Source organism: Pelodiscus sinensis, chromosome 14 (genome assembly GCF_049634645.1).
Source record: "Pelodiscus sinensis isolate JC-2024 chromosome 14, ASM4963464v1, whole genome shotgun sequence".
Classification (NCBI taxonomy): Eukaryota; Metazoa; Chordata; order Testudines; family Trionychidae; genus Pelodiscus; species Pelodiscus sinensis.
The window spans coordinates 35766381-35779671 of record NC_134724.1 but is presented as its reverse complement, the minus strand read 5'-3'; the positions used below and the strand labels follow the sequence as shown (position 1 = coordinate 35779671).

The 13291-nt window shown below is 53.5% G+C and overlaps 1 protein-coding gene across 7 annotated transcripts in view; it reads right to left on the bottom strand.

Moving 5' to 3' along the window:
* The window catches only part of LOC102457463 (sodium/nucleoside cotransporter 1-like), a 45689-nt gene that overhangs the window by 9237 nt on the left and 23161 nt on the right, over window positions 1-13291 (bottom strand). For all 7 annotated transcript variants that reach the window (XR_012895809.1, XM_075897457.1, XM_075897456.1 and 4 more), the window contains exons 4-11: window positions 9886-9977; window positions 9193-9382; window positions 4368-4509; window positions 3153-3266; window positions 2239-2316; window positions 1787-1867; window positions 1077-1157; window positions 524-649 (exon numbers count right to left, since the gene is read on the bottom strand). Coding sequence is in view for 6 of the 7 variants with exons in the window: in XM_075897457.1 (XP_075753572.1) it covers window positions 524-649; window positions 1077-1157; window positions 1787-1867; window positions 2239-2316; window positions 3153-3266; window positions 4368-4509; window positions 9193-9382; window positions 9886-9977 (904 nt within the window). In the remaining variant the exon portion in view is untranslated. The remainder of the gene's footprint in view (window positions 1-523; window positions 650-1076; window positions 1158-1786; window positions 1868-2238; window positions 2317-3152; window positions 3267-4367; window positions 4510-9192; window positions 9383-9885; window positions 9978-13291) is intronic.

The window sequence follows — 13291 nt, the reverse complement described above, 5'->3', positions numbered from 1 at the left end:
GGGGCACGTGGCCTGCGATAGCAGGTGAGCTAGATCTGGCTTTAGACTCTATGGCCTCGCTCGGTGCAGCCGCTATCCCATCTCAGCCCACATGGAGAGCCAAAGCAATCCATGGAATGGCTCATTCTAACTCCTGGTAACCTGAGCCCCAAAGCCCTGCCCTTGTCCTGCCTCTTCCCCCAAGGCCCACCCTTTCTCTGCTTCTTCCCTCAAGCCCAGTCCCATCTCCACCTCTTGCCCCCAGGCCTCGCCCCCTTGCTCACTGGATACCTCAAGGAGCCAGCCTGCAGGTCAGAGGTGACTCCAGCGGAGCAGGAGCAGGTGGAGGATGATCCCTCCCCCCCTGGGTAACTGGACTTTTGGTTTGGATGCCATGTCGAGTGACCGGGTCCCTGAAAACCAGGCACCTGGCATCCCCAATGGCACCCGGCCCCAGAAGCCAAAGCCAGGCCTGTGCAGGTAAAGCCTGGATGGGTGGCAGGCCTGCCGGACATGCTGCCTGGGTGCTGAGTGCTGCGCTCACCCCAAAGGACATATAGGCCCCCATCACGCTGCCGGCGATGGTGGCGAAGCCCCCGGTCATCACCGCATGGACTTCGGAGAGCGTCATGTCCGCCAGGTAGGGGAGCACCAGCAGCGGGGCCTCCGTCTGTGCCAGAAGAAAAGGCAGTGAGCGCCAGCCGATGCTGTGGCCTGGACACGGGTTCAGTGTTGCCCTGGAGGTCAGGTCTCCCCAAGGATGTAGGGGAAGTTTGAAGCAGTGGGCAGGCACTGCACTGCCAGGGAACAGCACACTCTGCAGCACGGCCCTCCTCTGGGGGGGGGGGGAATGGGACTAGGGGCCTGGCCTCCAGCATAGCCTCAGAGGGACTGGGAGAGACCCAGAGGCCGGGGGGAGGGCCCCTGACATCTCTGCATTTCCTGGCTGTGAGGGCTCAGGAGAAACACAGCACAGGCTACAGGGCCTGGCTCTGGGTGGAGGGCCAGGGGCTCTCTGCCCCTTGTGGGGGTGTGAGGGGCTTGGGGGTCATGTCCTGGTGCTGCCCAGTCTGAGGTTGCCTCCCAGCAGCTCTCACCTGCCCTACAAAGATGTTTCCTGCCACGCTGAGTGTCTCGGTGGATGTGGTACCCATGGTGATTTGCATCAGCCAGGAGATCTGCAGAGAAGCAGGACAAACCCCTGACCTTCCACGAAGGCCTTGCCCTCCGAGGCAGACACGCCAGGAGGCACTGCCCAGCCTCATGGGGGCTCCTGAGAGCTCAGGGCAGCCTCTCTGGGGCTGAGTCACATGTAATACAAAGCTTCCAGCCATGTGTTGCCCTTTCGTAAGGATTCCTGCTGCCCCAGCCTGCTGGGAGCTCCTGGGACTTGTGTGGGTGCCACACTGCAAGCTGGGCTCCCAGCCAGCTGGCTAACCCAGGTATTCTCCGAGGGTATGTCTACACTACCACCCTTGTTCGAACTAGGGTGGTTAATGTAGGCAATAGGAGTTGAATTTCCCGGGCTTCATTTGCATCTCACCGGGCGCCGCCATTTTTAAATGTCCGCTAGTTTGGACTCCGTGCCCGCGGCTACACGCGGCATGGACTAGGTAGTTCGGATTAGGCTTCCTATTCCGAACTACCGTTACTCCTCGTGAAACGAGGGGACAGGCTGGTATTGACATGAACACTGGGGCACCAAGGCCTGTACAGCCCTGAGCAAAGGGTGGGAGGGGCAGGTCCTACCAGCAGGCCCCGCCCCCGTCCCAGAGCTGCAATCCCAAGTGGCCGGGCCTGGCCTTACCTTCAGGATGAGCCACTGCATGAGACCAGTGTAGTAGAGAATGGACATCACGCAGCTGAAGAAGACGACAATCGGTAGAGCCTGCAGGAGGAACCAGCGTGCAGGTCAGCGTGGGGGAGCAGGGCTTGCTGGGAGCCCGGGGTGGCTGAGGCCCCACAGCTGGCCCCTGGGCCTGCAGCGGGGCATGGTGTGGCACTGAACCGCGCCGTGCGCAGGACGGCTTGTGAGCCTGGGACTCCGGCCGTGCTAGGGCTGGCCCTGAAGGGCTAGCAGAGAGCAGGGGGCTCTCAGTGCTAGCTCTTGCTGTGGGCACAGAATGGCAGAATGAGCCATCCCCGACACCGCCCTGCAGACCCTTCTGCCCCGGGCAGTGCCAAGGGCATCCCCTCGCAGGCTGAGCCAGGCCAGCGAAAAGCTAGTTCTTGAGCCCCCTGCCCTCCCCACGAGCTGACCTGAAAGGCAAAGGCCTCCTTGATCAGATTTTCTCCAAAGACGAAGCCAGAGCCGGCGGTGGTGTAACTCAGGAAGATCTGTGTGGGGAGATGGGACAAGTTGGGGAGCAGTGCCCTGGGGAATACACCAGGGCCTGCTGAACCATGACCACCACTGGGACACCCCGCAGGTCCCCCTCCTTTCATCCCGTGCTCCCAGCCCCAATCCAGCCAGCCCCAGTGTGGTCTAGCACTGCATGGTGTGGGGAGGCCATCGGCCTAGAGGGCTGCTCTAGAGCCACTGCCCTGGACAGAGTGGAGGTGAGCCAGGAGTGCAAGGGAGGAGTCTGGCCTGACAAGCAATCTGGCAGCAGCCCCTGGGGACATCATGGCAGTGTTGTAAAGGGATCAAGGTGGGAAGCTGCCCCGAGTGCCAGCAGCTGGGGAGCCCCCGCTTACTGAGGAGCTAACGGGAGCTAAGTTGAGAGACGGGCCAGAGCCCATGGGGCCCCAGGACAGAGGGAGCCACTTTCTGCTAACACAGAACAAGGAACTTTACTAGTCCTCCCTCCGAGTCTCTGTGCCGCTCCTGCCCAGAGCCTCTTGCCTGGCTTCCTGGCATGGCTAAAAAAACAGCCAGTCATGCCAAGTCCCTGTGACAGCCTGCCCAGCCCCACCTCCATCCTCAGCACCAGCCACACCCCATCCTCCACCCCACTCCCAGCCCTACCTTGATTCTCCACTCCCACTCTCCCATTCCCACCTCCATACTCAACCTCATGCCAGCCTCAACCCCGTCACCACCCCCTCAATCGTCACACTCAACTCCCCCGCTTCCAACAGGCCCATGCCACCTCGCCTGCATGGCCTCAGCCTACTCCACCTCACCCCACCTCCCCGTCTGGCAGCCTGCTAGCACAGCTGCGCCCCAGTACCTGGATCTGATTGCCAAGCCACTGGAAAGCTTCAAATCCAGGGTTCGTTCTGATGATAAAGACCCCAAGAACAAACTCCAGGCCCAGGCCCCAGAAGACGGCTCTCCAGGCAACCTGGGATGGAGAGCAAAGCAGTGCCCTGTGTATCACTGAGTCCCATCCTCCCACCACTCCAGCCCCCGGGTCATTTCATGGGAGGAGCCAGCAGCTGCCATGGTGACGGGTGCCATAGAAACCCAAAGTAGGCAGCAGGCAGAACCAGGTGAGCACTGGCCCCACAGTGCTGAGCTGAGGGAGCATTTTGCAAGATGCTCGTCCCTCTCTGCTCTGCAGGGGTCTCTCCAGTCCAGAGTGAGCCTTCCACCTCTGTGTGACTGACAAGACCCCGCCCAGTGAGAGGCAGGGCTTTCTGAATATCCCAGGGCTCTGGTGGGCTCTGAAAATGCAGGATGAAGGGGTGGAGTGGGAGGAAAACATGGGGCAGACAGCGCAGAGGAAGGTGCAAGGGAGATGGGGAAGCACCCCAGTGTAAGGACACAGCCCCCTTTGCACACATGCAAGGCTCTCTCAGAGGCCCTCTGCTGTTAATGGCCCTGTTCCACTGAGTCCCAGAGCAAACGTGACCATCCTGAACAAGAAGTGGGTGGTGGGCAGCATTGCAAAGGGATTCAGGCACCTGATGTTGCAATGAGGCACCAAGTGAGATTTTCAGGATCAGGTGACGTTGCGGGTCAATGGGAGTTGGGTGCCAAGTTCACTTAAGTGGTTTGTGAACCCCACGTGGTGCCTATCTGCATTAGGTGCCCAAATCCCCTGGCATCTCTGGCCCTAGCTCAGTATTTCCGCCCTCTACTGTGGGCAGAGGTCAAGTTCAGAGCAATGTCCATTGGAGAGCCAGAATGGGGGCTCAGGAGCAGGTGGTCTATGCTCAGTTCTCTGGCCATGCCGCCTGCCTGATCTCTGCCAGTGAGCCTCACTGGCTGCATCCACCCCCTCCCTCCCCCATGCTTCTTCTCTGGGGCACCAGGAGATAATAGATGCAAGCAGGACAAGAGGGCGCCTTCTCCCAGCGACGATCTCTACCCTCAGCCCTCAGGACACACAGCACTGAGCTGCTCAGGGAGACCCTCCCATGGAGAAGCAGCATCTGCAGCATGGGCCTAAGCTGGTTCTTCCCGCACGGGAGCGCAGAACCCAAAGGAAACATCCACTTACTGCACCATGGTGCTTGGAGCAGGCAAAGAGGAACAGAACAAACACGCAGAGGCCAGCAAATGAAATCAGCTGCTCTGGCCTTTTGGAGGTGTCCAGAGCCAGCCATATGACCAGGCCCACCAGCACGGCCAGACAGAACACCCTGCAAGGCAAGAACCAGACAGCACATGGCCAGATCAGCTCTCCCTCCAGTCATATCTACAGGCTGCCCCTATGGGCAACAGTGAGAGAACCAGCGGTCAGTACCAGCAACTGCCTCTACTTGGCCTTCACCACCTGCAATGACATGCTGTCCTCAGGCTGTCCCAATGGCAGTGGCTGGAAAGTAACCCCCAGGAAGATGGCTGGATGGCTCAGGACAATGCCAACAGGAGCCTCCCACCTCCTGTGGTGGGAGACAAAGACCTCAGTCGGTCTGCAGTGTAGAAAGCAGCATCTGTGGGTGACACTTTCTACCATTCACAGCTGGTCAGGAGACTCCTTCCCACCCTGGCAGATGACGAGATGGCCTCAGCAGTGTAAGATCCTGCTCAGGTCAGGGTGGAACTGCATAGGAGCATTGTCCTAGCACTTTCCTGACATTTGGAAGGGGGCTGTGGTGCTCCTGCTGGTCCCAGTCCAGGTGGCTCCTTTCCAGAGCAGGAGTGGGTGCTGAGCCCAGGTGGAGACCTTGGGGCAGGTCAGCACAGAAGGAATCAGGATGCTGCAGCCAGCCTTGGGCAGCTCACGGTAATGCCACACAATGTTGGGAACTGGGTAGTGGGGTCTCCTGGACAGCAGAACCCTACAAAGGGAGCAGGTGCCTTACATATGTAAAGGGATGTGCAGATGGGCTCTGAGTCACCCTGCTCCATGGGTTTCCCCCAACACCCTGTGCCATCCTCCCCTCCCCTCCACCCAGCTCTCACACTACCCTCAGCTGCTTCTTCTAGCTCCCAGGGGCTCCCAATGACTCGTGTTCCAGCACTTGAGTTCTTTGGGCTCCAACACCGGCTCAGGCACCGGCTGGGTTGCCTGGCATAGACCTTAGGCCAAACCATGGAGAAGCTGACGTGGGATGCACTCCAGTAAACACGTTAAAGATGGCAGCATCATTAACATATAGGCTGTGTCTAGACTGGCAAGTTTTTCTGCAAAATCAAATGATTTTGTGGAAAAACTTGCCAGCTGTCTACACTGGCCGTTTGAATTTCTGCAAGAACACTGACGATCTCATGTAAGATCGTCAGTGTTCTTGCGGAAATACTGTTCTGCTCCCGTTCGGGCAAAAGCCCTCTTGTGCAAATCATTTGCGCAAGAGGGCCAGTGTAAACAGCACAGTACTGTTTTCCGCAAAAAAGCCCTGAAAATGGCGATAAGGGCTTTTTTGCGGAAAACTGCGTCAAGATTGGCCATGGACGCTTTTCCGCAAAAAGTGCTTTTGTGGAAAAGCGTCCTGCCAATCTAGATGCGATTTTTCCAAAAATGCTTTTAATGGAAAACTTTTCCGTTAAAAGCATTTCCGGAAAATCATGCCAGTGTAGACGTAGCCATAGTGTCACAGATTCCAAGGTCAGAAGGGACCACTGTGATCATCAAGTCTGCTCTTCTGTATGGATGGACCAGCGACTGGCCACAATAATCCTTAGAGCAGAGCTCTTAGAGAAACACCCAATCCTGAATTAAACGATGTCAGTGACGGAAAAGCCACCCGATCCTTGGTAAGCTGTCCCAATGGTTAACTACTCTGTGTTAAACAGGTGCACCTTATTTCCAGCCTGACTGTGTCTAAGCTTCAATCCAGCCATTGGCTCTCGTTAGACCTTTGTCTGCTAGATCAAAGAGCCCTTAGCAAATATTCGTTCCCTGCATAGCTACTTACTTATAGACCGTGATCAAGTCACCCTTTAACCTGTCTCTGATAACAGGGCTGCATTATGACTTTCGTGGGCCCTAGGCACTTTTGCCTTCATTGGCTCCTTCCTCCATAATAATATGAATATTAAAAATTATTTTTGATATAACTTTAAATACTTCAACATTTTATTTTTTTCTGTTTTAGGCAAAATTTAATAGATTTTTGTGGTCCCTAAAAGTTTCATTTTTTTCTGATGTGAGAAAAACATTAAAACATTTTCTTCGACCCTAAAAGTTCATTTTTTCTTCTGAGTTTAAAAGACATTAAAACATTTTCATGTGCCCTAAAAGTATCATGGGCCCTAGGCACTGTAGAAACTATTTTATGTTTAGCTAGAAGCCATCTTGTATATTAGAAACCATTTTAGCTTTTCTCTCAAGCACGTAAACCAGAGTAAACTTTCTGTCACCCCGTGAGAAGAGGCCTACAGGATAAGCTATTGGTATGTGTTAATTGGGATGGTTGGGACAGGAGATGTACTCCCTCGTACTTGTCCGCCATCTTGTTAATAAGGCTTTGTTTTTCCAAATTTAATTAAGAATTTCTGTAATTGGATGCCCTGACGTCAGACTGTTTGGCTAAGGGTATAAAAATACTAGGATTGATTGTATTAGCAGCTTTACTGGGCCCGACTTTGCTGGAACCACGTTTGGCTCACTTTGCTTTACTAATCAATAAAGCAAATCAGTTGTTAGCCGCCTAAACAGAGCGGAGCGTGTTTTTGCTTCGACAGCACTGTGCCTACTGTCTGATAAGTTGGCCCTGTCTGATAAGCTCAACGGATTGAATCTACCACTGCTGGCATGTTTTATAGCCTTTTAACGAAGGTCATGACTCATCTCTGAGTTCTCTCCAATTGATCAACATCCTTCGTCAATCATGCACACCAGAACCTGGATTCCACCAGCAGTCACACCAGTGCCAAAGACAGAAGTACGATAAACTCTCTGCTCCTACTCGAGATTCACCTAGGATCATACTAGGCCTTTTGGCCAGTGTTGCACTGCATGCCCATGTTCAGCTGATTATCCTATCCCCTATGACTCGCAAATCTTTTTCAAAGTCATTTCTTCCCAGGACAGTGTCTCCCATGCTGTGACTGTGGCCATGAACACTGAGACATATTAAAATGTACACCTGGTTTGCTTATACCCAGTTTACCAAGCAAGCCAGATCACTCATATTAGTGACCTGTCTTCTTCATTATTTACCACTCCACCAATTTTTGTATCATTTGCCAAGTTTATCAATTCATCTGCCAAGTTTATGATCTGATGTTTACAGTCGGGTCATTCCCTATATACAATAATGTTTTAAGACTTAACAATTAGCCAGTTTTTAATCCATTTCATGAATACCATGCTAATTATATATTGTTCTAGTTTTTTAAATAAAAATGCCATGTGATACCAAGTTGAATGCCTTAAAAAGTCTAATTATATTACATCAACACTATTATCTTTATCAACCAAACCTGTACTCTCACCAAAAACATATCAAGTTAGTTTGATAGGATCTATTTTCCATAAACCAATGTTGATTGGCATTAATTACATTATCCTTGTTTAATTCTTTATTGCTCAAGTCTCATATCAGGTGCACCATTATCTTGCCTGGGATCAATGTCAAGCTGACTGGCCTATAATTATGGGAATCATACTTTTTACCCTTTTAAAATACTGGCACAGCATTAGCTTCCTGCCAGTCTTCTAGCATTTCCCCGGTATTCCAAGAGTTATTGAAAATCATTAGGAGTCCAGTGAGCACCTCATCCAGCTCTTTTCAATCTCATGGATACAAGTTATCTGGCCTGCTGAGTTAAAAACGTCTAATTTTGGTAGTATTGTTGAACATTTTCCTTAAATACTAGGAATGGAAAGAGTGCAGGGGCAGGGAAGAGCAGTGTAGGGGCAGGTTAGGGACAGGACGAGGCAGGGCCCTCCACCAGGCTAGAAGTGGGGTGGGGAAAAGTCACATGGGAGGCAGTCACATGACCAGTGCTGCCCTTCTGTCCCTCCCCAGCAGTTCCCACTGCTATTTACATTCCAATCATGGGAATCATGCCACCAGATTTGCATATTATCAACGTGTGACAACCCCTCCCCGTGCTTTATGAAATTGACTTATAGATACAAATATGCATAACTCGAAGATGTTTTGGAAAAAATACCTCATGTAACCTATGAATCAATGTCATAATCTGCTGGATCTGTATATCTTTGTAAGCAAGGTCTGAATCACTGCTTCCATTACAGCCAGCTGGAATGGGAAAGAAATCCTGGCTGTGCTTATGTAAATACAGTTTGTCCCTGCTTTGCTTAGATGTGTTACATCCCTGCTGGAAATCAATTGAACATGACCTCCCAGTGCAATACTGTGGGTAAAGGAGTTGATGCAATTCTCATTACTCAGTCTATAGTTCATCGAAAAGAAGGTTAAGAGGGGACTTGATCCCAGTAAGTGCCTCCATGGTGACAAGGAGCCTCATCAAAGCCAAAGTGCCATCTGCCCAGCAAGGCAGGAAAGCCCAGGATACTCCTACTGCCCTGAACACACGGACCAAAGTGGGATGTTTGCTCTTTGAGTGAGTTCCCAATCGTAGAGCTCAGCTTCCATCAAGTAAGAGAGGAGGGTCACTCAAAGAAACAACTAAACTGCAGCCCTGATCAGTATGGAGAGGCACAATCCCTCTTCACACACCCTCAGCAACTGTCAGAGCCTTCCCCGGAGAGGTCTCTAAAGCCACATCTGTGTGTGGGGGAGGGTTGCCCAGTTTGTGGGAACCTCCATATGTGCGCACCAGCCCAGCTGCCTATGCCCATGGGGGTATGGGTGTGCACTGATGTGATGGAGACACATTGCACCTGGTGAAACATGCAGCCCAGCTGAAAGCTGCTTTCTGGCGGACAAGTCTATGGCCAGACTCACCATCTCAGCCATGGCCAGCACTTCAGGAAGCATTTCAGACAGGGGCTCAGCAACCTCGACAGCTGGTCTCCATAGAGTTTCTGAATGAAGTCCCAGGCCACGAAGAAGATGACCAGAGCAGTGATAACAACCAAGGCGAGGGCTCGCTGGAAGTTCAGGCAACAGGCCGCAATGAAATAGGCCAGGTACGCTGAGGAGGAGAACAGAGGCTGTGAGCGACTTTGGGCAGACTCAGCTCTGACAAACCCTCCCTCACCTCCTGCCATTCTTCCCCCATCCCTCGCCACACAACCCCTTCCATGCCTGTGCTGCCACAGCAGTCAAACCAGCTGGCTTGGAGCTGGGGGGGAGGGGTGTCGCCAGGAGGGCAGATGAAGAGATCTCTGCATGTTTGCATGTGGGGTGGGTGGACAGGGCCACACTGTCCCAGAACTGGAGATGCCTGAACCCCTTGGGAGGAGAAGGTCTGACCAGGAGCTAAGGGGCAAGAACGGCACAGGCCCACTGCAGCCGGCTAGATGGGAGATGAGCTCAGGCGCAAGCTCGATGGGAAGGCCAGAAGACATGGAAATCCAGGCCAGCCCAAGGCCTGGAGAACACACTGAGTGGGCGAGTCCACTTGGCTCTCAGTTCTAGTGTCTCTGTTCCCAGGGAGGATTCCTCACATGCTGTGAGAGGGCCTAGCAGTCTCACCTGCGCACAGGAGGCCCAGGAAGATCTTCCGGATCACCTTGTCGTGAGCCTTACAAAACCTCGTGGCCCGCGACACAGGCTGCACCACATGCCTGGGGAGATGCAAACAGACACCAAGGTGCATGCAGGGTGCTCACCGAGCAAACCTGCCCTGCTGCAGCAGCCACTTGTGCCCAGCAGCCTATGCTCACCCATTTATCCTACCTAGACACTCGGCTGCAGGCTGCCGCACAAACCTCTCCAACCTTCCTGTGATTTTGGAAAAGACGCCCCCCCAGGGAACAGCACCCTCCGTAGGTGCCGACTCAGTGGGCACTTTGGGGCTGGAGCACCCTTAGAAAAAAATGGTGGGTGGCACCCACCAGCCAATCAGCTGTTACTTTGGCAGGATTCCGCTGAGCAGCAGTGTAGTGGCAGGCAGGAGGGGCTGGTGGGAGGGGGCGGAGCAGGGATGGGAAGAGGCAGAGTGAGGGTGCGACCTCGGGGGGAGAGGCAGAATAATGGCCAGGCCCTGAGGCGGAGACAGAGTGGAGCATCCCCCTGGAAAAATGAAAGTTGCCATCTGTGGTGCCTCTTGCTGCAAGCTCTCTTCTGCTGACTGCAGTTAAGACAGCCCTGCACATCCCTGGTGGTGAGCCAAGCCCATGTACCTGAGCTATCATCCACCCAGGTCAGTGATAAGGGAGCTTGCGCAAAGCACGGCAGGCAGAGCTAGCCTGACAGAACAGTCTCAGCAGCTTTGCCATGCGGCCCCTTGCAAGGAACGTGGCAAACAGCTGCTTCTGTGAGAGTGCACGGGGTGGCTTTCCACATCAGCCAGAGTTTTAGAGATCTACGAGGGCTGCTGCTCCCAGACCAGAGATGCCTGTTTAGCTCACATGGCAGAGACTCGGGTTCTTATATCCACAGAGCCCGGATTCCAAGCCCATGGATGTCCCAGAGTGTAACCCTGGCCCACCACTCTCAATGTACGTGGGAGGTATGAAGGAACCCCTGGCTTATCCCCGTTGTTTGCGGCACAGCCAGGGACCCTGCCCATTGAGACCTGGGATGACCAACAGAGGGACCAGAACTTTTGCACAAAGGGAGCAGGAGCCTTGTGAGCACCTTGTCTAGATTCTCCCGTGTAAAGAAACGTGCGGGAGGGAGGCCGGGCCTGTCCAGAAGTGGGTTGCTACACCCCAAGGGACTGTAGGCATCGGCACTAGCCAGCTTTGTTGCCAACAAGCTTGCTGCTGGGAAGCTGACTGGGCAGAATGGTGGTGGTGGTGGTTTCTAAGGTGATTGGGTTTATGCCACGGTGACAGGCATGGAAGAGATTCCCAAGGGGATCGCTGGCTTTGAGAGAATTGTGCCAGAACACCGACTCCCCTGTGCCCGTCGTTTGCCCTCCTCGAGGAGCACACGAGAACCTGGAGCTACTCCCGCTGTGTAACCCTGGACCACAAGCTGCTCCCAGAGCCAGGAGAAGCCAGGACTGCCAATGTCCAGCGATCCGCTCCAGCTCACAGATATGTGCGCAATCCACTGGCCATGTGGGCAGGGTTTCCTAGCTGTGGTCGGCCACAATGGCGATAAGGCAGAGGTTTTTCTGGCCGTCCCAGTAACACTGAGAGCTGATGCAGAAGAGGGCTGGGCTCAGTGATAAGGCTGAAGGTTGTGGGGCTACACCCACCTGATAACCCATTTAAAAATAACTGTTATCAGCAGTAGGTCAGATCTGTACTACCAACTTAGGTAGGCCCAGCGACCTCGGACAGGGCATGAAATATCCATAGCTCTGAGTGACGTTGTTAAACCGACCTAACCTTCAAAATCAACCTAAGTACCGCTCTCAGGAAGGTGGAGTAACCCTGCCAAGGGCAGACCCGCTCCCAGCAGTGTAGGTAGCATCTACACTACAGTCATGCAGCTGCAATGTTCCAAGTGCCAGCAGAGTGTGAGGTACCTGCAGTGATGGCTGAAGGATGCTACGTTGACCAGGGAATGTCGACACTGCCATGGAAGCCCAGGGTTAGTGGACTGGAGTCAGCAGAGCCAAAGCTTGAGCATCTACACTGATTGCCAACCCAAGGTTAAGAATTTTTTAACCCAGGCCTGAACTGGGGGCTCCCGTCTCCACACTGCAGTACCCAATCCCAAGTCCAAACCACCCTGCCCCAGACAGACTTCCTAGCAGCCTGCTGAAAAGTGGCTGCTCTAGCTCTGTATTGGTGATACAGCAGGAGAACCTGACAGTCTGTGCTGCATATACAGGAGACTTGAACAGCCTACGAACACATCCTGCCGAGTCAGCATTTTGGCCTCAGCGCTCCCTGCAACCAGAGCCAGCAACACGGAGATGTGATCTTCTCTTGCCTGGGCTTTCACTCCTGCTTCAGAACATGGGTAGAGCTTCTCTGAGAGGCTGCTGGGCAGTTCAGGGGTGTTTTCTCTCCTGCCAAAGGGCCCTGGCAGGCCTAGCAACAGAGCAGGCAGAGGACAAGGCAGACACCGATGTGGCAGGCTCAGACTGATGCTGTTCCCTAAACAGACAATGCTGCTGGAGTGAGCTGGGCCACAAGCACAGACCAGTGGGACCACATCATCATGCAGACCTGGGATGACGAGCAGAGGGTCCAGAAGCTTTGCACAAAGAGAGCCATGTGTCTGGAGTCTTGTGAGCACCTTGTCTTGACTCCCCCATGTAAAGAAACATGTCTGAGGGAAGCCAGGCCTGTCCAGAAGCAGAGTCCTATAACTGCAAAGGGAGCTGTAGGCATTGGCACTAGCCAGCTTTGTTGCCAACCAATCTGGTGCTGGCAAGTTGACTGGGCAAGGCAGGGGTGGTAGTTTCTGAGGTGGAGCAAGGTGACAGGCATGGAAGATATTCCTGAAGGAATTGCTGGCCTTGAGAGAATGGTGGTTCCAAATCCTGCCAGAACCCTGATGGCTCCCCTGTGCCCATCGTTTGCACTTCTTGAGGAGCACGTGAGAACATAAATCGCAAAGGGCGCTACTCCATAGCTATGTCTAGGGGGACCATTTTTCCCATGGCTGAGTATGGGTCACCTAGCAAACTATCTCGAATTCAGCTGAGTTCAATAGCAATCAATCAGAACTATGTAGTAGCCACCTCAACATGCTATAAAAACTCTGAGGCCCAATAGAGGAAGAGGAGCTGTGGGGGTCCGGGCAGAGAGCTTGAGCACCCTAGTTATGCAGGTCTTCATGGGCCAAAGAGGCCAATTTAAGAATGCCACTGTTGGCTGGAAGCACTGGATGCCAGGGATTTCCACTGAATGGGACACTACAGTCATGACGGGTGAGTAACGTCGTAAATTGTGATACGTGGCGTTACTATTCCCTTTATTATTCTGGGGGTACCGTGAGCACCCCCTTTTTGCCTTGGCTTATGAAACTGACC